The 20,396-nt window shown below is 43.8% G+C and overlaps 1 protein-coding gene across 1 annotated transcript in view; it reads right to left on the bottom strand.

Moving 5' to 3' along the window:
- Nucleotides 1-17,088, bottom strand: part of SCFD2 (sec1 family domain containing 2) — a 166,976-nt gene extending 149,888 nt beyond the window's left edge. Inside the window, exons 1-2 of the mRNA XM_081959298.1 lie at nucleotides 15,930-17,088; nucleotides 5,426-5,594 (exon numbers count right to left, since the gene is read on the bottom strand). Of these exons, the coding sequence (XP_081815424.1) occupies nucleotides 5,426-5,594; nucleotides 15,930-16,779 (1,019 nt within the window). The 5' untranslated portion in view covers nucleotides 16,780-17,088. The remainder of the gene's footprint in view (nucleotides 1-5,425; nucleotides 5,595-15,929) is intronic.
- Between the last annotated feature and the right edge of the window lie 3,308 nt (nucleotides 17,089-20,396).

The raw sequence follows: 20,396 nt of genomic DNA, 5'->3' as shown, positions 1-20,396 counted from the left end.
ATAACTGTACAGGACTTGCCATGCATACGTCTGTATTAGGATACACTAGTTTTCTTTATTTGCAAGGTGATGTCCTCAGTAGATGGCAGCATTCCCCAATGAATACACAATTCGCTCTCCAACTGGGAGCAGCACTGGGCCTGCTTATAATCTGTGCAAGAGCTTCAAGGATCCTTTGATACTCATATACAGGAGAGAGAAGAGTTAAAAGGCATGGGAGGGACTATGTTATGTAGGGCAGTCCAATAACTGTACTTGTCAGCAAAATATAATGAATGGATAAAAAGAACAAGCAAAGTGTTGGAAGTGAGTAGCTCTCTATTCTAGGTGTAATCTGCAAATACTATGGTAGTAAAGCCTGCTGGTGTGTTGCATTTCTCTTAATGTTTTTCTTGTTTGTTGTCGCAAGTTAGCAACAGGTAATGATGGAGGTGATCCAGCTGGTCAGTCCTAGAGGAGATCCACTCTGACTGCTCTATAGAAGGCCAGAGCCTGAAGAGGAAACACAAATACTTTGGCCACTTAATGAGGAGGAGGAAGGTCTCCCTGGAGAAGAGCCTCATGCTGGGAAAGACTGAGGGCAAAAGAAGAAGGGGACGACAGAGAATGAGGTGGCTGGATGGAGTCACTGAAGCAGTAGGCGTGAGCTTAAATGGACTCCAGGGGATGATAGACAGAGGTGGTATTCAGCTGGTTCTTACTGGTTCGGGAGAACTGGTAGCAGCGGCGGCTGGAGGCTCCGCCCACCCGCCCCACGTAATGCCTGACCTTCTGAGCATACGAGCACACTCACATTTGCAAAACAGTAGTGAAGGTAAGTGAATCCCACCAACGATGGTAGGCCTGGAGGAACGTTGTCCATGGGGTTGCAATGGGTCGGACATGACTTCGCAACTAACAACAACAATGCTGGAGGAGACTCAAGTTGGCTAAGTCAGAAGCAGAAGAGCTAGAACACAACATCTGAAAACACTCCACAGATTCTAACAGTAAATGTAGATCTGGACTTTGATATTGCTTGGGTTGATGATTGCGTGAAAAGTATATGCAAGTAACTGTGAAGACTGAAGCACAGAACTGTCCCCCAAATGACTTAGTGTTGCAATCCGTTCTGTCCCTAACCATGTTGAGGTAGGCTAAAATAAGACTTCGGAGTTCACTAACTTTATAGAGCGCCACATGTTGACCATCTGTGAACAATGGAGTATGGGATTCACAAACAAGGCAAACAGAACAATAGCTAAGTTCAGGAGAAGGACATGCACCATGTTGAACTGTAATATGGTAGGTGTCAGGCCTGCAGTCATATTCCTTTTAGGATCTTTGGCCTGCCACACTCTCTATTATTTTTCTAATGTTGTTTCATTAGTAGGGTAATTGGGAGGTGGGATAGTAAGGAGTAGAATGTGTTGCTGTCAAAATAAAACATTCCAAGGTCATTCTTTGTCTCCGCACCTCTGCACCTGACTGGAAACAGATGGGTGGAAATGCCAGCGTGGCAGTGGAAGGTTGGACCATGTGATGGACTTGGGTGTGGGGACAAGATGATGAACTTTCAACTGGGTGGAAACCCCAGGAAGCTTTCAGATTCGGGTTCCCGCAGATGTACCAACATGTCTCTCTTATTAAATTGATGAAAGCTATGCCTTGAACTCTGATTTAATTCTGGATGATATTTGGAACGCTGACAGTAGATTTGTTTTTTATTTTAATTTTGATTTTAATTGATGTCAATTTTGCTAAAGGTAAACATTTCCCTGTCAATCATGTCCAACTTTAGGGCATGTTGCTCATCTCTGTTTTTTGGCCAAGGGAGCCAGTGTTGTCCGAAGACAATTTCCATGGTCATGTGGCCAGGATCAGAGGTGGTATTCTACGGGTTTGGACCGGTGTGCCTGAACCGGTAGCGGAAATTACAGGTGGCCCCGCCCACCAGTCCCGGCTCTATGGCATCCCATTTAGCCCTTTTTTAGTGAAAAGTGTGTGCGCGCAAGGCTTAGCGCATGTGCTGACATGCGTGCGTGTGCGCTCACGTTTACGAACTGGTAGGGAAGGTAAGTAAATATCACCCCTGGCCAGGATGGCTGTTTACCAAAGTGGCACAAGATGCCTTCCCACCGAATTGGTACCTATTAATCTACTTGCATCTGCATGCTTTCAAACAGCAAGAGGCAAGGAAGTGGAGCTCACCCCATTACGCAGATCTTGGGTCCCCGAACCCGGGCTATCAACTCTCCAGCTGACAAGCTCAACGTCTTTAACCACTGAGCCATCACGTCCCTCTCAATTTTGCTACCATCTTAGCTACTGAATTAGTAGCTACAACACCTACAAACAACACTGTTTACTGAAGCCAGGATTATAAACAGTTCTATCTAAAGAAAAAGACATTTTAAAATAGTTTTTCAAACAAACCGAGTCTGCTTGCAGAACCGTGCAACAGTAATTCTAATTACTGTTAGAAATGTAACAATATTCTTGTCTTATTTGTTATGTGATTGTCTTAAAAGTCCAATATCTTTGAAAACACTCAGCACTTTTGTGGGTTTAAGGAAAGATTCTGGTTTATAGCACTATTCTAGTCATAAATGTTCACCCAGCTTATTTTTTTAATCTATGTAAGTAATTCCAGATGTTTTAGATAGAAATCGTTTTTTTTTTAAAGTTAGAATGTAATATAAGCTGCAGAAAAGAAGCCACCATTATCAGCTACGGTCATGTAAAAAAAAAAGTACATTATGGTTTAACGTATCATGACATAGTAAAAATCATCTGGACATGAGCAGTTCTTAAAAGTAAGTAAATACAACCTCCGATGAATAACAATCCCTGACATATTACACCATGTCATCATTTATTTTACAATAAATTGCATCCTGAATCCTCCCTACGTGTAGTCCTCACTTAACAGCCTTTCTGTTCCCTTCCCTTTTCCATTCCATTCCCTACCCTGCCCCTGGGCTTTGATTTTGACATCACTGTCATAGATGCAAAGGCACTGCCAATCAAAACTAGCCTTAGGTTTGGTATGACTTCTTGAGGACACAACATTTGAGGATCTAGCATTAAAATAAAGCTCGTCACAGGAAGCAGACCAAATTATTCACCATCATTACAGAGCCATGGGGGCGCAGTGGTTAGAATGCATTACGGCAGACTAATTCTCCTGACTGCCAGCAGTTCAATCCTGACCGGCTCAAGGTTGACAAGAAGATTTGATCTAAAGTGACAAAAGTCCATAGAGAAACAAGATGATGAGTTGAGAAAACTTTGTATGGATCACATGAACTAGGTTAAATTTCCAAGAAATTACCCAATCTCCAAACTTTAAGAGATGATTATTTTGCCAGCACAGGGCAATTCTCAAGCTTATTCAAGTACCAAAGTATACATTAAAATGTGTATTTGGGGATAATTCATGTATCCAATACATGTATCATGTCTTGAGCCAAGGTGGCACAGTGGTGAGAATGCAGTACTGCAGGCTACCTCTGCTGACTGCCAGCTACCTGTAATTTGGCAGTTCAAATCTCACCAGGCTCACGGTTAACTCAACCTTCCATCCTTCCAAGGTGGGTAATATGAGGAGCCAGATTGTTGGGGGCAAGAGGCTGACTCTGTAAAATGCTTAGAAAGGGCTGTAAAACACTGAAGCGGTGTATAAGTCTAAGCGCTATTGCTAAGTGCTAGTATTCAAACTCTGATCCCGTTATTAGAAAGGCAATGGAGATGAGATCGGTTATTCCAGCCAGTTTACACAGACACTTTTTCTCACACATTCATCTCATCATCTCATCTGACACTTGCGTTTGTCTGAGGTTGCTCTTCCTGCAACCTTTCTCTTTGAATAATAAAGAAAAGCAAAAAGTATCACAGCGAGCATGATTTCAGAACTCAGTGCATCGCGAAGCTGCTGTTATGCATCAGGCAACTGGAACCATCAGGCTTGAAATTTTAGGCCTGGATAACCTTGAACTACGCCGTCTACATTCCGACCTGAGCTTAGTGCACATGATAATCTGCCATAACGTCCTACCTGCTAATGACTACTTTTACTTCAACTGCAATAACACATAAGGGCATCAATAGATACAAACTAAATGTAATCCGTTCTAATCTTGATTGCAGGAAAAACTATTTCAGCAATAGAATAGTAAATGTGTGGAACATCCTATCTGATCCTGTTGCTAGTTCCTCTAACCTCCCATACCTTTTACCTTAAGTTGTCTACCGTGGAACTTACGAATTTCTTAAGAGATCCCTAAGGGGCCGTGCATAAGAGCACCAGCGTGCCTACTGTCCCTGTCCTACTCTCCCATTTATATATACCCTTTTTATATCTTTATGGCTATGTTTTGCTTATTTTTATCCATTTATTTGTGCCATTTTTTTCATGTGTTTTTCCTACTTGTTTCCCTGTACTTGTTGACAAATTAAAATAAATAAATAAAAAAAAATTAAAAAAAAAATCTAACTAAACACTGTTTACTACAGGGCACTGCAACTGGTAGCACAGCTCCAGATACCAGCTATAGGATTCTTCCAAGCCTATTTAGATAGAACTATGGAACCTTGTGTGCCGGAGTGGTAAATTGCTTACACTCTACACAAATAAGCAAAGAGTTAAACTCCTCCTTATGGTAAGGCAGAAAGTAACAGAAGAAGGGAGAAATATGAAGAGTATCATGAATTAGTCTACGTTCGGATTGTTCGTTTGTAGTATTTTAAGAACCATTTCTCACAGCAGTGTTCAAATTATTACGTGATCAATCCTACACTTGATCCACGATAAACAAGAACTTTCTAGCAAGCAAATGCATAGAGGGCAGTCAGAATCACAATCATGCAGATGTATGCATGAGAGGTTTCAATTAGCAAGGGAATCTGCATATAAAATTTATTTCTACAATATAAAATGCATATAAAACTTATTTCTGCAATAAAAGAACTGTGAATCAATTTTGATTACTATATCCCTATGGCATGTGTGCTAGAGGTGGCATGCAGAGCCCTCTCTGTGGGCACACGTACTGTCACCAGCTGTTCTTCTGGTTTTTGGCGCATGCATGCACACCGGCCAGCTGATCTTTGTGCCTGCCGGAGGCCCAGAAACCCAAAGACCAGCTGGCTGGCCAGGTGGTCTTCAGGTTTCTGGGGATCCGGCCATCTGGTCTGCATGCTGGCCAGTTGGCCTTCGTGTGCGCCATAAACCCAAAGACCAGGTGCATGCGCATGCACACTGGACACATTGGCCTTCGAGTTTCCAGGGCTCTGGCGCAGTCACGCATGTGCACATGCACACACGGGCATTCCAGTTTGGGTATTCAGTCCCGAAAAGGTTTGCCATCACTGCTATATCCTCACAACCATCCCCTCTCCTCCATTCCCGACACCACTCCACATTTCCAACAGATGGTAGTCTTACGTTGGTTGTGCCAAGCAGCCGGGAGCTATAATATTGCAACTTGTCTCATTGGTGTGCAGGCTTGTGAGCTCCATCATATTGACCATCACATCATTTGCATGACCTGGTAACTTGGGAAGTATAGAGAGAATCTTCTCTGCTAAGTTGTCACCATGATGCCCGACAGCTCCTGAAAAAAACAAAATCACGAGCCCGATGAAAAGTAGTCACGTATCTCTCTAGTGTAGTGAAATATTTCCTAAAAATAATCTGATCTCAACTGGTTGCAAAGGAAACCATTTTTAAAATGGCTTTATAAAAACAGTCCCACTGTAACAGTAAATAAAATAAGAAAAAAAATGATAAATCTCAAAGGAAAGAATAAGAATTTTGAAAGTCTGGCACAGCTTCCCTTTGTTCTTTCTTAGGTAAAGGTAAAGGTTACCCTTGCACATAGGTGCTAGTCATTCCCGACTCTAGGGGGCAGTGCTCATCTCAGTTTCAAAACCGAAGAGCCAGTGCTGTCCGAAGACATCTCCATGGTCATGTGGCCAGCATGACTAAACGCCGAAGGTGCACGGAACACTGTTGCCTTCCCACCTTCGGTCATTTCAAGAGTGGAAAGTTATGTTTGCGACTATAAGCGACTCTGTGTCAAGTATTGCCTTGCCCTGAGTTTGAAAATTGGTTATCTGGCAGCTCACCAAGCGAGATAAGGTTCGTGTTGATAAATATTCCTCTGAAAGACTGTTTGCCAAGCCTTGCTGACTGTGAATGAAAGGAATAAAAGAGTTTTTCCCAGGATCAAGACTCTGCTTCATGCTTCTTAAGGAAACCTCGGTCGGAATACCCACAAGTTCGGAGAACGAATCCTGACCCTCATTAAAATCTTTATAGAGGTTTCAACAGCAGAGCTGGTGAAATGTGGCAATATGTGTATGTTTTCCTTAGTATGGGACCGAAGAGATTAAATATTCTCAACATCCTTCTCCTCTTTTAACCTTCATCAGTAGCATACCTAAGGGAACATTTGTGTGTTCTTCTCTCAGGTTTTAAGTGTTGCCAAAAAACAACCGCTGTAAGCAATTACTTTAGGCCATAAGAATGGGAAAGAAAAAAGAAATACAAAGGACAAATGCAAATGCAAAATCCGACAAAAGGAGGAAGCACAAAATGACGATCATCTGCCAAACAAGATTTATTGAATTGGGATTCTCAAACCACTTGAAAAACAACAATGACTAAAACTTACTCCCTCCGTTCAGCATGAAATGGAACAAAAGCAAGATCATCTCTCTCTTGATGTCACTGTTTCCAGAGTTAATGTACCATATTTTTCGGAGTATAAGACGCACCAAGGTTTTGAAGAGGCAATTTTTTTAAAAAAGTAGGTAGAGGGATAGAGAGGGAGAGAAAGAGAGAAATACAGTAGGTAGGTGAGAGAGAGAGAGAGCGTAGTTAGGTAAGTAGGTAGGTAGATAAAGGGATAGAGAGAGAGAAATAGAAAGAGAGAGAGAAATACAGTAGATAGATAGGGAGAGAGTGAGAGTAGGTAGGTTGGTAGGTACAGGGATAGAGAGAGAAATAGAGAGAGAGAGAGAAATACAGTAGATAGTAGGGAGAGAAAGAGGGAAGTAGGTTGGTAGGTAGAGGGATAGAGAGAGAGAAATACAGTAGATAGATAGGGAGAGAGTGAGAGTAGGTAGGTTGGTAGGTACAGGGATAGAGAGAGAAATAGAGAGAGAGAGAGAGAGAGAGAGAGAAATACAGTAGATAGTAGGGAGAGAAAGAGAGAAGTAGGTTGGTAGGTAGAGGGATAGAGAGAGAGAAATACAGTAGATAGGCAGGGAGAGAGAGAGAGAGAGAGAGAATAGATAGTACATAGATAGATAAAGGGGAGAGAGAGAGAGAGAGAGAGAGAGAGAGAGAGAGAGAGAGAGAGAGAGAAATACAGTAGGTCGGTAGGGAGAGAGAGTAGGTAGGTAGATGTTTCCAGGTGTATTTATCCATGTGCTGGAGAAGGAAATCGCTGACAACCTGCAGCACCTAAGACTTGTTTCTGCTGACACAGCACTTGATCAATCTAATTCTCATCAATCAGTTAAAGAGCTTTCCAAAAGGGAAAAAAAACTCTTTACACTCTGCAAACCTCCCAAAAATGGCCTGTTTTTTGCGAACATGGGCTCGTTCTCCCCTCCCCAAAAGGCATGAATAGCCTAGGGGGGGGCTTGCAGAGTGCTCCTGGGGGGTGGAGGGGAGCAAAAACGAGCAAAAAATGGCCAGTTTTTGCAAAAACGGGCCTGTTTTTTTTTCAAAAAAAATTGCAATCATAGCCTTATAGAGGCTTAGAGAGTGCTGCTTGGGCTGGGTGGGGGGGAAACACCCCGTTTTTCGCTCATTTCTGCCCTCCCCAGCCCCCAGGAGCTCTCTGAAAGCCTTACACAAGCTTTACACAGCCATTTTGGTGAAAGAGGCGGGGTTTCGGGAGGCAAAAAATGCTGTATTCCGTGTATAAGACCCACCCAGATTTTCAGCCTTTTTTGAGGAAAAAAGGTACGTCTTATACTTAAAAATACGGTATTTTCTGAGACAGGGAATCAAAATTTATGAAGTAAACTACATTTGATGCAGTAGCTCCATGATGCTTGTTAAAATTACCGGCAGTAATCTCCATTTTTAAGATGCAACTATGCTGCCAGACTCCTTTCATTCAAATTCAAAATTCAAATTTTTAATTTGTTAGCCGCTCCCTCTCCACAGGGGACTCGGGGCGGCGTACAATAAAAAATATACATGCATACATATAGACATATAGATACACACATATACATACATATACATACATGGAGGAGGTAGTAATCAAACATATATCACATTAATAATAATAATAGAAAATTAAAATTAGCCATTAAAATCCCATAATAAAATACAATTTAAAAGGACTGTCAGGAGGAGAATAAACTACGGTTGAGCCAGGCCAGATAATTGAAAGAGGTGGGTCTTGAGCTTTACACGGAAGGAGCGGAGATCGGAAGTAATCCTGATGTCAAGGGGGAGGTCATTCCACAGGGCTGGGCCCATCACAGAGAAGGCCCTGCTCCTGGGTGTCACCCCCCGACACTGTTTAGCGGACTGCACCCGGAGAAGTCCCTCTCTGTGTGAGCGGATTGGTCGTAGGGATGTATGGGGCAGGATACGATCCCGCAAATAACTAGGTCCTATGCCATGGAGCGCTTTAAAGATCGTAATCAAAACCTTGAAACACACCCGATAGGCCACAGGAAGCCAGTGCAGCTCGCGCAGGAGAGGTGTTACATGGGAGAACCTAGTCCTCCCCATAATCACCCGCGCGGCCGCATTCTGAACCAACTGTAGTCTCCGAGTGCATCTCAAGGGAAGCCCCATGTAGAGAGCATTGCAGTAGTCCAGGCGAGACGTCACCAGCGCATGGGTGACTGTGCACAAGGCATCCCGGTCCAATAAGGGGCGCAATTGGTGCACCAAGCGGACCTGGTGGAACACCCACCTTGCCACGGCTGTTACATGGTCATTCATGGACAGCTGGGCATCTAGGAGGACGCCCAAATTGTGCGCCCGTTCAATGGGGGCCAGTTGCTCGCCCCCAATGGCCAGAGATGGAAGCAACTGGTTGAACCGGGGGGCCAGAAGCCACAGCCACTCCGTCTTGGAGGGGTTGAGTTTAAGTCGGTTGTCATCCATCCAGACCCGTATGGCTTCCAAGCACCGGGACATCATTTCGACGGCCTCGTTGGGGTGGTTCGGGGTGGAGATGTACAGCTGAGTGTCATCAGCATACAGATGGTATCCCACCCCAAAGCCACGGATGATCTCGCCCAGCGGTTTCATGTATGTGTTGAACAGGAGTGGCGAGAGAACCGACCCTGTGGCACCCCGCAAGTGAGGGGGTTCAGGGTCGATCTCTGCTCCCCTGCCAACACACGTTGCGTCCGGCCGGAGAGGTAGGAGCCGAACCACCGCAAAACGGTGCCCCTGACTCCCAACCCCCATAGCCGGTGCAACAGGATACCATGGTCGATGGTATCGAAAGCCGCCGAGAGATCTAATAGGACCAGGACAGTGGAACAACCCCTATCTCTGGCCCTCCAGAGATCATCAACCAACGCGACCAAGGCCGTCTCCGTGCTGTGCCCGGGTCGGAAGCCGGACTGGCGCGGGTCTAGATAATCATTCTCCTCCAAGTGACGTGGAAACTGTTGGGCCACCACACTCTCTACAACCTTCGCTAAAAAGGGAAGGTTGGAGACTGGACGATAATTAGCTAGCTCCGTTGGGTCCAGGGAAGGCTTCTTGAGTAGGGGTCTCACAACCGCCTCTTTCAAGGCGGCCGGCAGAGACCCCTCGCCCAACGAAGCGTTCACTAGGCCCAGGAGCCAGTTGCGTGTAACCTCCCAGGATGCCAGTACAAGCCAGGAGGGGCACGGGTCCAATAAACATGTGGTAGGTCGCAGACGTCCACGTAACTTGTCCAAATCCTCGATGGCAACCGAGTCAAACTCCTCCCAGAATGGTCTCTCAAGACTCGCCACGGGCGTCTCCACTGGACCACTGAAAGGGGCCCATCCCATCCGGATTTGAGCGACTTTGTCCTGCAGATATTTCCCAAACTCCTCTGCTCTGCCCTGTAAAGGGGCTTCCCGCGGCCTCTGAAACAAGAGGGAGCGGGTCACCCGGAACAGGGCAGCAGGGCGGTTATCTGCAGATGCAATAAGAGCGGCACAATGGTGACGTTTGGCCGCTCTTAATGCCACAAGGTACGTCCTTAAGTAGGTTCATGCCTGTGCTCGGTCAAATTCGGAGCGGGAGGATCTCCAACAACTCTCTAGGCGTCTCTTGTGGCGTTTCATCACCCTTAGCTCCTCGGTAAACCAAGGAGCCAGGGTGGTTCGTTGCCGCAGGAGAGGCCGCAGAGGCGCCACCCGGTCAAGGGCCCCGGCAGTCGCACTATTCCATGCGGCTACCAGGTCCTCCACCCGGGGGCGGGTCAGGTCTACAGGAGGTGGCCCAAGCTCCGTCTGGAACTTATCAGGTTCCATCAGGCGCTTGGGGCGGAACCATCTAATGCCTTCCGGCTCCGCCTCCCCGCAACGGGGGGTAGCACCAGGGAAGTCAAGTCGGAGAAGTGAGTGATCCGACCATGACAGGGGAGTGATAGTTAAATCCCCTATTCCTAGATCACTCGTCCACTGGCCAGAGACAAAAACAAGGTCCAACGTGTGGCCCCCTTCATGGGTAGGGCCCTGAATTAATTGAGTCAGGTCCATGGCTGTCATGGAAGCCATGAACTCCCGAACCCCCTCAGACGCTTCTCCCATCGACGGCAAGTTGAAATCCCCCATCACTAAAAGTTTGGGGGTCTCAACCGCCACCGATGCGATCAGCTCGAGGAGTTCAGGCAGGGCCGCTGATGTATAGCGAGGAGCCAGGTACACTATCAGCAGGCCCCACTGCCTCCCTGGGCCCCATCTCACGACAAGGGACTCACACCCGGATGTCTGCGGCACAGTGAACTCTCTCGGCTCTAAGTCTTCCCGGATAATCACTGCTACCCCACCGCCCCTTCCCTGGGCCCGAGGCTGGTGAAATGCTCGATAACCTGGCAGGCACATTTCCACGAGGGGGAGACCTCCCTCGTGGCCCAGCCAGGTCTCAGTTATTCCTGCGAGGTCCGGCTCCCCCTCCAGAATTAGATCACTGATGAGGGGGGCCTTGTTAACAACAGACCTCGCTTGGCCACTGACTTGTATATATGACAGTTGCAGTGTCCTGGGGTCATGTGATCCCATTTTATGACCTACTGACAAGCAATGGGGAAGCCAGCATTATTTAACAAAGGTGTTACTAACTTAATAATTGCAGTGACTCAGTTAACAACTATGGCAAGAAAAGTTGTAAAATGAGACTTAACTGTCTCACTTAGCAACGTAAATTTTGGGCTCAATTGTAGTCATAAGTCGAGGACTAACTGTAATATAAATAGAAGTTTTGTCTCATACTTTTTAATGTTTTTCATAATCTTTTAAGATTATTTCTTTAGCATATGCTATGGTTTTTAAGTGATTTTTTTTGTTTATTGTGTGTGGGATTTTTTGTGTTGTTATGTGTTTGTCTTTTTTTTATTATAATTTACAAATACATTTTTTTTAAAAAAAAGTTCTGACTTTCACTTATTCTTAATGGCAACAAATTAGTGCTGGACAAACATTTGATTACTTCGGGATAATATTCCATTCATCAAGATGGAGAAATGTTGATTTAGATTAAGAGGAATGGTTATTTTAACCCTTATCTATACTAAGGGAAGATATTCCTTCCTTACTCCACTCAAATTATTTGAAGACTAAGGCCTGGTTATTATAGGATAGGCAAGCAAGTTCCAACTTTTTTTTCCAGTGAGGGAACAATCAAAATTGTTGAGACCATTTTGCAAGCTATCAAATTTATTTATTTAGAAAATGACCAGATAGATAGAATAGAATAGAGTTGTTTAGCAGAGTGATGGCATTCAGGAAAAACCTGTCCTTGAGTCTAGTTGTTCTGGTGTGCAGTGTTCAATAGCATCATTTTGAAGGCAGGAATTAAAACAATTTATGACCAGGATGTGAGGGGTCTGTAGATATTTTCCCAGCCCTCTTTTTGACTCGTGCAGTATGCAGGTCCCTCAGTGGAAGGCAAGTTGGTAATAACTGTTTTTTCTGCAGTTCTAATTATCTTCTAAATATAGCACGCAGCTTAAATCAGTAACTCCAGGCAACTGCAAGGAACCCAAAAACCAATTAAAAATGAAACAACAGAAATGTACAATTAGAAGTAATCATGATAGAATACAAGAGATAAGACCTATCACAAACTACTCACAGCCCCCAAAGCATTCGTTTTAAACTCTACTAGAAGCCTGGATCTAATGCTTGAGGCTCATGCCCTTTTGGAAGGCCAGCAAGGTCAGAGCTATCCATCAATGGGGTTATAAGACAGGATGCCCAGATATACTATTATTATTACTTGTTGGAAACGATATTTAGTACAATCGGCCTCTTGATGTGGGTGAAGAAGGAGAGAGTGCAAAAGTTGGCTTGAAACTCAACATTAAGAAAACAAAGATCATGGCATCCATCTCTCTCAATTCCTGGCAAATATATGGGGAAGAGATGGAGGTAGTGACAGATTTTATTTTCCTGAGCTCCAAGATCACCGCAGATGGGGACTGCAGCCAAGAAATTAATTTCCTGCTCCTGGGCAGGAAAGCTATGGCAAATCTAGACAGCATACTAAAAAGCAGAGACATCACCCTGCCAACAAAAATATATGTATAGTCAAAGCTATGGGTTTCCCAGTCGCAATGAATGGCTGTGAAAGTTGGACCATAAGAAAGACTGAGTACCAAAGAATGGAGGCCTTTGAACTCTGGTGCTGGAGAAGACTCCTGCGAGTACCTTGGACTGCAAGGCGATCCAACCAGTCAGTCCTAGAGGAGATCAACTGACTGTTCTTTAGAAGGCCACATCCTGAAGATGAAACTCAAATACTTTGGCCACCTAATGAGAAGGAAGGACTCCAGAGGTGGGTTTCCAATTTTTTTACTACTGGTTTGCTCGTGTGCACTCGCGAGACTTCTGCGCATGCACAGAAGCATCCGGGCAGGTGGACGGAGCCTTCCACCGCCGCTACTACTGGTTCGCCCGATCTGGGCCGAACCAGGAGCAACCCACCTCTGAAGGACTCACTGGAGAAGAGCCGAATGCTGGGAAAGACAGAGGCAAAAGAAGAAGGGGACAACAGAGAATGAGGTGGCTGGATGGAGTCACTGAAGCAGTTGGTGTGACTTAAATGGACTCCAGAGGATGGTAGAGAACAGGAAGGCCTGGAAGAACGTTGTCCATGGGGTCGCGATGGGTCGGACATGACTTCACAATTAACAACAACAATCTGCCTGGTTGTCCTGTTAAGAGAATGTCTGTTCTTCATGGAATGCAAACATTAAAGATGCACATTTATTGATTAATTTTCAACCTATTTTTATAAATAACTCAAAATGGTGAAAATAATCCTTCCTCCTATTTACCCTGCAACAATAACCCTGCGAGGTGAGCTGGACTGACAGTGACTGGTCCAAAGTGACGCAGACAGCTTTAATGCCTAAGGCAGAACTAGAATTCACAGTCTTCTAGTTTTCAATCTCGTGCCTTCACCACTAGATCAGGACGTTTATGGTATAGAAAACTTGAAACATTCTGAAACAAAAGATCCTGGATGTAAAGTAGCAGCAACTTATGTGTACAAATAAGATAACTGAACTTGTCAAAGAACTCCTGTAGTACTTCTTCAGCTGATAACTGCCCGAAATCAGAGCATTTTCTTTAGGTTAGTTTGATGTATTAATTTCAGCTGCTATTGGCAAGAGACGTCATAAGAATCTTTATGCCTTCGTGGGTCGCATGCATGGGAAGTTCCTTTTTTAAAAAAATAATTTTTATTGAATGTTTTCATCTTTAAAAACAGTAAAGAAGACACAACAAGAAAAAACAAAACAGAAAATATACATAACAATATACAGTAATTTTACAGCTTTCTGTATCGGCTTTCCTGCTTAGCCTTTATCATTCTCCTTTCTGCATTGCCTTCCTATTGCTTTAACCTTGTCATATAATGTAGCAAACATAGTATTAACACTTATAATAATATTAATTATTTGTATCACCATATATTTATATTCTCTATTTTCTGTTTTGGCTTCTGATTTCTAGCCACATATATTTTATTCCATACTTTATAGAAGTCCGGTTCTTCTCTTTCTTTTAGTTCTATTGTCATTTTATCCATTTCTGCGCATTCGAGTATTTTCCTGATTATAGTTTCATCTGAGGGTGTATTGATTTTTTTTCAAGTTTTGTGCGAGAGCAATCCTGGCTGCAGTGAGTATGTGTATGATTATGTATTGAGATTGTTCATCCATTTTTTTGGTCTAGTAGTCCTAATAAGAATGCTTCTGGTTTGAGTTCTATTTTTCGCTCACTATTTTCTTCCAACCATTTCTGAATTTTGCACCAGTACTTCCTTGTGATGGGGCACGTCCACCACATATGATAGAATGTTCCAGGCTTGTGGCTGCATCTCCAACATTTGGGGGGATAAATGCAAGGGAAGTTCTAGTCCTGTGATGGCGAACCTATCAGCAGCACCCTCTCTGTGGGCATGTGAGCAATTGCCCCAGTTCAGCTCTGCCGCACATGCGGGCGCATCTCCCACCAGCCAGCTGGCCTTCGGATCTCTGCCGTGCATGTGCAGGACATGTACGGGGGGGCACGTGCGCATGCGTAGGGGGCGGGGAGCATGATGGAGGGCTGTATGTGCATGCCCGGGGGGCAAGTGCATGCATGGGGGCGGGGCACATTGCATTTTAGGGGTTTGGGTGCATGTGCGCACATGCATGCGTGCTTTGGGCACTTGGTCCAGAAAAGGTTAGCCATCACTGTTCTAGTCCATGTTTTATTATTCTTAGCCTCCTTAATCACACTTCTAAAAATAAGCAATAGCACTTAGACTTATATACCAGTTCATAGTGCTTTACAGCACTTTGTAAGCCAGGGCTGCTGGCCACGCCCACACCCGGTTTAGCAAAGGGGGAAAAGTCCTGATACGTCACGTGATGCCACTGTGATGTGAAATTGACACCCCTGCTGTAAGCAGTTTACTGAATCAGCATATTTCCCCCAACAATCTGGGTCCTCATTTTACTGACCTTGGAAAGCTGGAAGGCGGAGTCAATCTTGAGTTGTGATCTAACTTCTGGCAGAGGGCAGAGTTAGCCTGCGGTAAAGGTAGTCCTCGACTTACAACCGTTCTTTTAGTGACCCTTTGAAGTTACAACAGCACTGAACATAACTTATGACCATTTTTCACACTTATGACTGTTGCAGCATCCCAAAGGCCATGTGATTTACATTTGAATGCTTGACATCATATTTATGATGGTTGAATGGTCACTAAATGAGCTGTTGTAACTCAAGGACTACCTGTATTGTGTGGGATGCTACATATCCTCTCCATGACTGGTTTTCTTTGTCACCTTCTGCGAAGAGGCTTTTGGTTATCCAAAGCAGAACCACTAGATTCTGCAACAGCTTTATACCATATAATATCAATCTTGTTAACTCTCAAAACTCTTTTTTCTGCTATGTATTCTAGATGGTCTGTGTTTAATATTGTGTGTGTGCATTTACATATGTATAGCATGTATGTATGTATATGTTCCTGTATGGTTATATATATATATATTTTGAGAGCAGGCATCAGATTTCATTTTTTTGTGTGTGCCAATGTGTTTGTAGAAAAAAGTAACAATAAAGGTTATCTTATCATATTATGATGTCTTTACTTTTAAAATGATTCTAACCTTTTTTTAAAAAGGAAATCCTAAATGATACCAAAATACCATAATTCTTGCATCAGCTTGACGGTACCTTGAAATAAATATCCAGGTTCTTACCTGTCAAATCTAATGTCCGATCCACAAAAACAACAGAAGCTTTATTTTGTGCATTTTTCCTCCTAATCTTGGCCTGGGAATAATTCGCCAGATCCCCGGCAATAATCTTGCTCAGCGGTCCAATGGCAAAACATTCTTCCCGAATGCTCAGATACTCTAATAAGATATGGAGATGGGACACCAGTGATCGGATTGCAAGCTGCAGCTCGGAAGGCAGGGCGAGGAAGTCCACATCACTCAAGTGGCTGATTTTCTTCTTCTCTGGCCATGCACTGTTGATCTGCGCCAAATCCTCTACCGTCAGAGGGAAAAGTGCAGAGAAGGCCGGCGTCACAAAGAGGTGGGATGAGAGGGGGGCCAGAAACAAAGCTGCGTGGTGCACCTCAGCGGTGTAGTTCATGTTGCCCATCCACTGGCACAGCTTCTCTTCGAATTGCTCGAAGACCACGGGGCCAGAGCTTTCCGTCTTGGTGCTGGGCGGCGTGTTGTACGCTTGCAAGTGCACGGTATGGCTGACCCCAGTGAAGACCACACAGTACTGGAAGCTGCTGAGGGTCACAATATCCCGGATGACATCCACGGTCCGGCCTTTCAAGACAGTGCCGACCACAAAGACGGCTTTGGGATGCTCAGCCTGCCCGGATTCAAAGCTGGAGAACTCCTTGACGTTGAGGGCTCCGGCTTGCAGGAGCCCCTCGACCCCACCGCAAGCCCAGTGAAGGCTTTCCGCGCAGGGCGAGTCCATGAAGACCACGGCTCGCTTCACCTTAGCCAAGACCGGCTCCCAAGCTCGCCGGCAGAAAGCAGGCACCCCGCGTGGGGGCTGAGGAGGGGCGGCGGCGGCGCACATCGTCCTGGCCCAATATTTGAAAGAAACCCCTTTCAATGGAAGCGGTCCCACCCTTCCTCCCCGGGAAGCGGGCTAGCAAGCTGGCGATCAGGAAGGCAAAGAAGCCCTTTGGACTCCATGGCTCGGAAGACGTTGCGCCACTGGACGGGATTAGCGATAGAAAGAGATCCGGGATCCCCCTTCCTCCTCCAAGTCTCCGGATCAGGAAGAGACGATCGCAGCCCGGAGAGCCACGGCATCAACTGCCACAACACCCACCCATGCCTATCTCTCTCGGCGAGGCGGGCGCGGAGATATGACGTCAGGTGCTGTCGGCGCCCCGCGCTGATTGGCTGTTGAAGGGTGAGGCGAGGATGCGCTCGGAAGTCGGGAGCCCGGGAAGTTAACCCTTGAGTTCGCGGAGAGAAGCGAGGAAGCATATAAAGAATGGTTAAAAGTGGGCGGTGCGGATATTAGTTTGTTCGGGGCTGGTCACCGTAGCTGTTTATTCCTTTGTCTCTACTTTATTTTGTGGCATTCCCCCCCCCCCCATCCTATCCCCCTTCGTTTTAATCCTCCGCTTTTTAAAATCTGAATTCATATTCTAATGGTTATTTAAAACTTTGCACAACGTTAGACTAGAATAGAATTAGAGTAGAATAGAATAAGAGTATAAATTGTAATAGAATAGATTAGAATAGGAGTAAATTGTAATAATTAAAATAGAATAAGAGTAAATTGGAATAGATTAGAATAGAATAAGAGTAAATTGGAACAGAATAGATTAGACTAGAATAGAATAAGAGTAAATTGGAATGGAATAGAATGAGAGTAAATTGGAATAGATTTGAATAGAATAAGAGTAAATTGGAATAGAGTAGAATAGAATAAGAGTAAATGGGAATGGAATAGAATGAGAGTAAATTGGAATGGAATAGAATAAGAGTAAATTGGAATAGAATAGAATAGCATAAGAGTAAATTGGAATAGAATAGAATAGAATAAGAGTAAATTGGAATAGAATAGAATGGAATAGAATAAGAGTAAATTGGAATAGAATGGAATAGAATAGAATAAGAGTAAATTGGAATAGAATTGTTTGAAGAAACGTCCTTCTGGGTTCGGCTCCAAGTGGGAAAAAGACACTGGAGACATGGAGGCTGCTTGGAAAGATGATTTTAATGGTGGACAGGACCACATGGCTTGAGTCCTGAACAGAAAAGGTGATCACATGCTTCAATGTTGGTGGAGAAGAGAAGAGAAGGAAAGGGAAGAGAAGAGACTGAAGAAGGGCTTGCGGGGCTTTTTAGAATCTGTTCAGCCCCACCTATCTGTTTCCTGTTCCTGTGTAAGAAATGTATTCTGATTGGTTGCCAGACTCCCATGGGCCCGTGCAAGGGCAACACGCTCTAGGCTGAGTTTGAATCCAGGTTTGATTGAGTTTAGATGCCATGTGGTCAGTTGGGTAAAGGGCCAATATTATCATGCCTTAATCCCATCCACCTGGAGCTGAAGGGGAGAACTCTTTATTATGTAAAGGGACTGGCTTGGCCACCTTAATGGCCCATTGACAAAGTGGGTGGAGGCAGGAAGCTACAGGGAGCTATTCTCAATTTAAAATGTGTTTCTTCCTTTTCACATCATATAATATTCTGCCTTTTCAATATTTCCTAGGATATTTCATTTTTCTGGGAGAGGGCTGGGTGATAACTTCCTACAGAATAGAATAAGAGTAAATTGGAATAGAATAGAATAGAATAGAATAGAATAGAATAGAATAGAATAGAATAAGAGTAAATTGGAATAGATTAGAATAGAATAAGAGGGAATTGGAATAGACTAGAATAATACAAGAGTAAATTGGAATAGAATAGAATGAGTAAATTGGAATAGAATAGACTAGAATAGAATAAGAGTAAATTGGAATAGAATAGATTAAAATAGAATAAGAGTAAATTGAAATAGAATTGAATGGGAGTAGAGTAAAACAGAATAGGAGTAAAATAGAATAGAATAGGAGTAAAATAGAATAGAAAAGAAAAACGATATTGTCACTTTGAATGTACACTAATCAGCATACATTAAAATGAAATTTCATTGCATACAGATCTTAAAAGATCTCCAATTTTACACTATATAAACATGACAAGATAAATACAAAATTATGTATATACTCACCTACATACTATATGACAGAGAGCAACAAGCTCTCCTTCCGTATCATTCCAGGGGAATGATCAAGAGTTTTGTCAAAGCACCTGGTATGCCCAAATATGATAAGGGAGGAGAGCTTGTGACTTAGAGATTAATACAACTGCCTAATATGTAAAAACAGCCCAAGTTTGAATCCCAGCTAAGGTTATGGCTAACTGATGAGAGCATGGCTCTAAAAGATTGTAGATTTTGTACTTTATTCACAGTAAAATAGACTTTAATAAATGTATATAGGTTCCACATTTTTATATGGGAGTAGTGCAAGATTGCTAGTACAAGAAATTATTTTATTTGATCCAGGAGTCATTTCCAAAAGCTAAACTATGTTTAATGCCAGAATTTGACCTTGGAAAGATATAAAACAATAAAGGACTGTAAGTATTTACAGAATGTTAGTAACTCATTGTAGTCTGATCACAGTCAAAGGATAACACCTGTAGATCTTCCAAAGCCAGATAATTCAGCCATTTAGACCATCTTGAGTTCTGTTATTTTAGGGAGGAATTTTTTTTAAGTTAAGGAGCATATAAATTTGAAGACGATGACAAGGAGAAAGGAAATAGAAGAGCTGTGGTTTACTGAAAGGAGTTTCAGAATCCAAAATTATAAAGGTAGCATTTAAAGATTAATTGAATTGTATCTATATAAGTGAAAGCAAAAAAATTTTTGTTAAGTTAAAATTTTTGGTCTTAAACTATTAGAAGTTCCAAAATACCATGCTGTTGCTTCATAAATATTAAGGGAATTGAATGTGGATGAGTGGGAAACTTTTGATAGGTTGTTTTATTTAAGAAAGAAAAGCAATTAATGCTTGAAAATCCACCATATGGGTTGGAAATTTAATAAATCAAGAGGGTGCACCAATTGCATCCAAGCATCTTTCTTTTGAGCCCAAAGCACCTCAAAGTTCTGGGAGCTTCATCACTTGAGACTTTCAAGAAGAGAGTGGACTGCCATTTGTCAGAAATAATGTAGGGTCTCCTGCTTGGGGGGGGGGGGGGTTGGACTAGATGACCTATAAGGTCCCTTTCAACTCTGTTAATCTGTCCTTGGGGAACTGATTATCATCTCCAGTGCTGTGTCCGTTTAAATCCCAAAGGTGCTTTTTTTTCAGGAGGCAATTGGACTTTTGTTTTTTTTCTTTTTGAAGACGTTTCGCTTCTCACCCAAGAAGCTTGTTCAGCTCTGACTGGATGGTGGGGAATGGAAGGATTTATACTCCTTGCATTGTCCATTTAAGTGTGTACTAGAGAAGTCCAGACAGAGCGCCAATTGCCCAATGGAAATACATTTCCCAGAATGCCCCGCTTCAGGCTGGGCGGTGGAGCGACGCACCTGGAGGGCGCCGCATTGGGGTGGGGAAATGCTGAACGGGACTGGACCCGGTTTTCGTACTCAGAGCATTCAGCACGGCGCCCAATAGA

Source organism: Natrix helvetica (assembly GCF_964273705.1).
Source record: "Natrix helvetica genome assembly, chromosome: 7".
Lineage (NCBI taxonomy): Eukaryota > Metazoa > Chordata > Lepidosauria > Squamata > Natricidae > Natrix > Natrix helvetica.
This window is presented reverse-complemented; position numbering and strand designations above follow the sequence as displayed.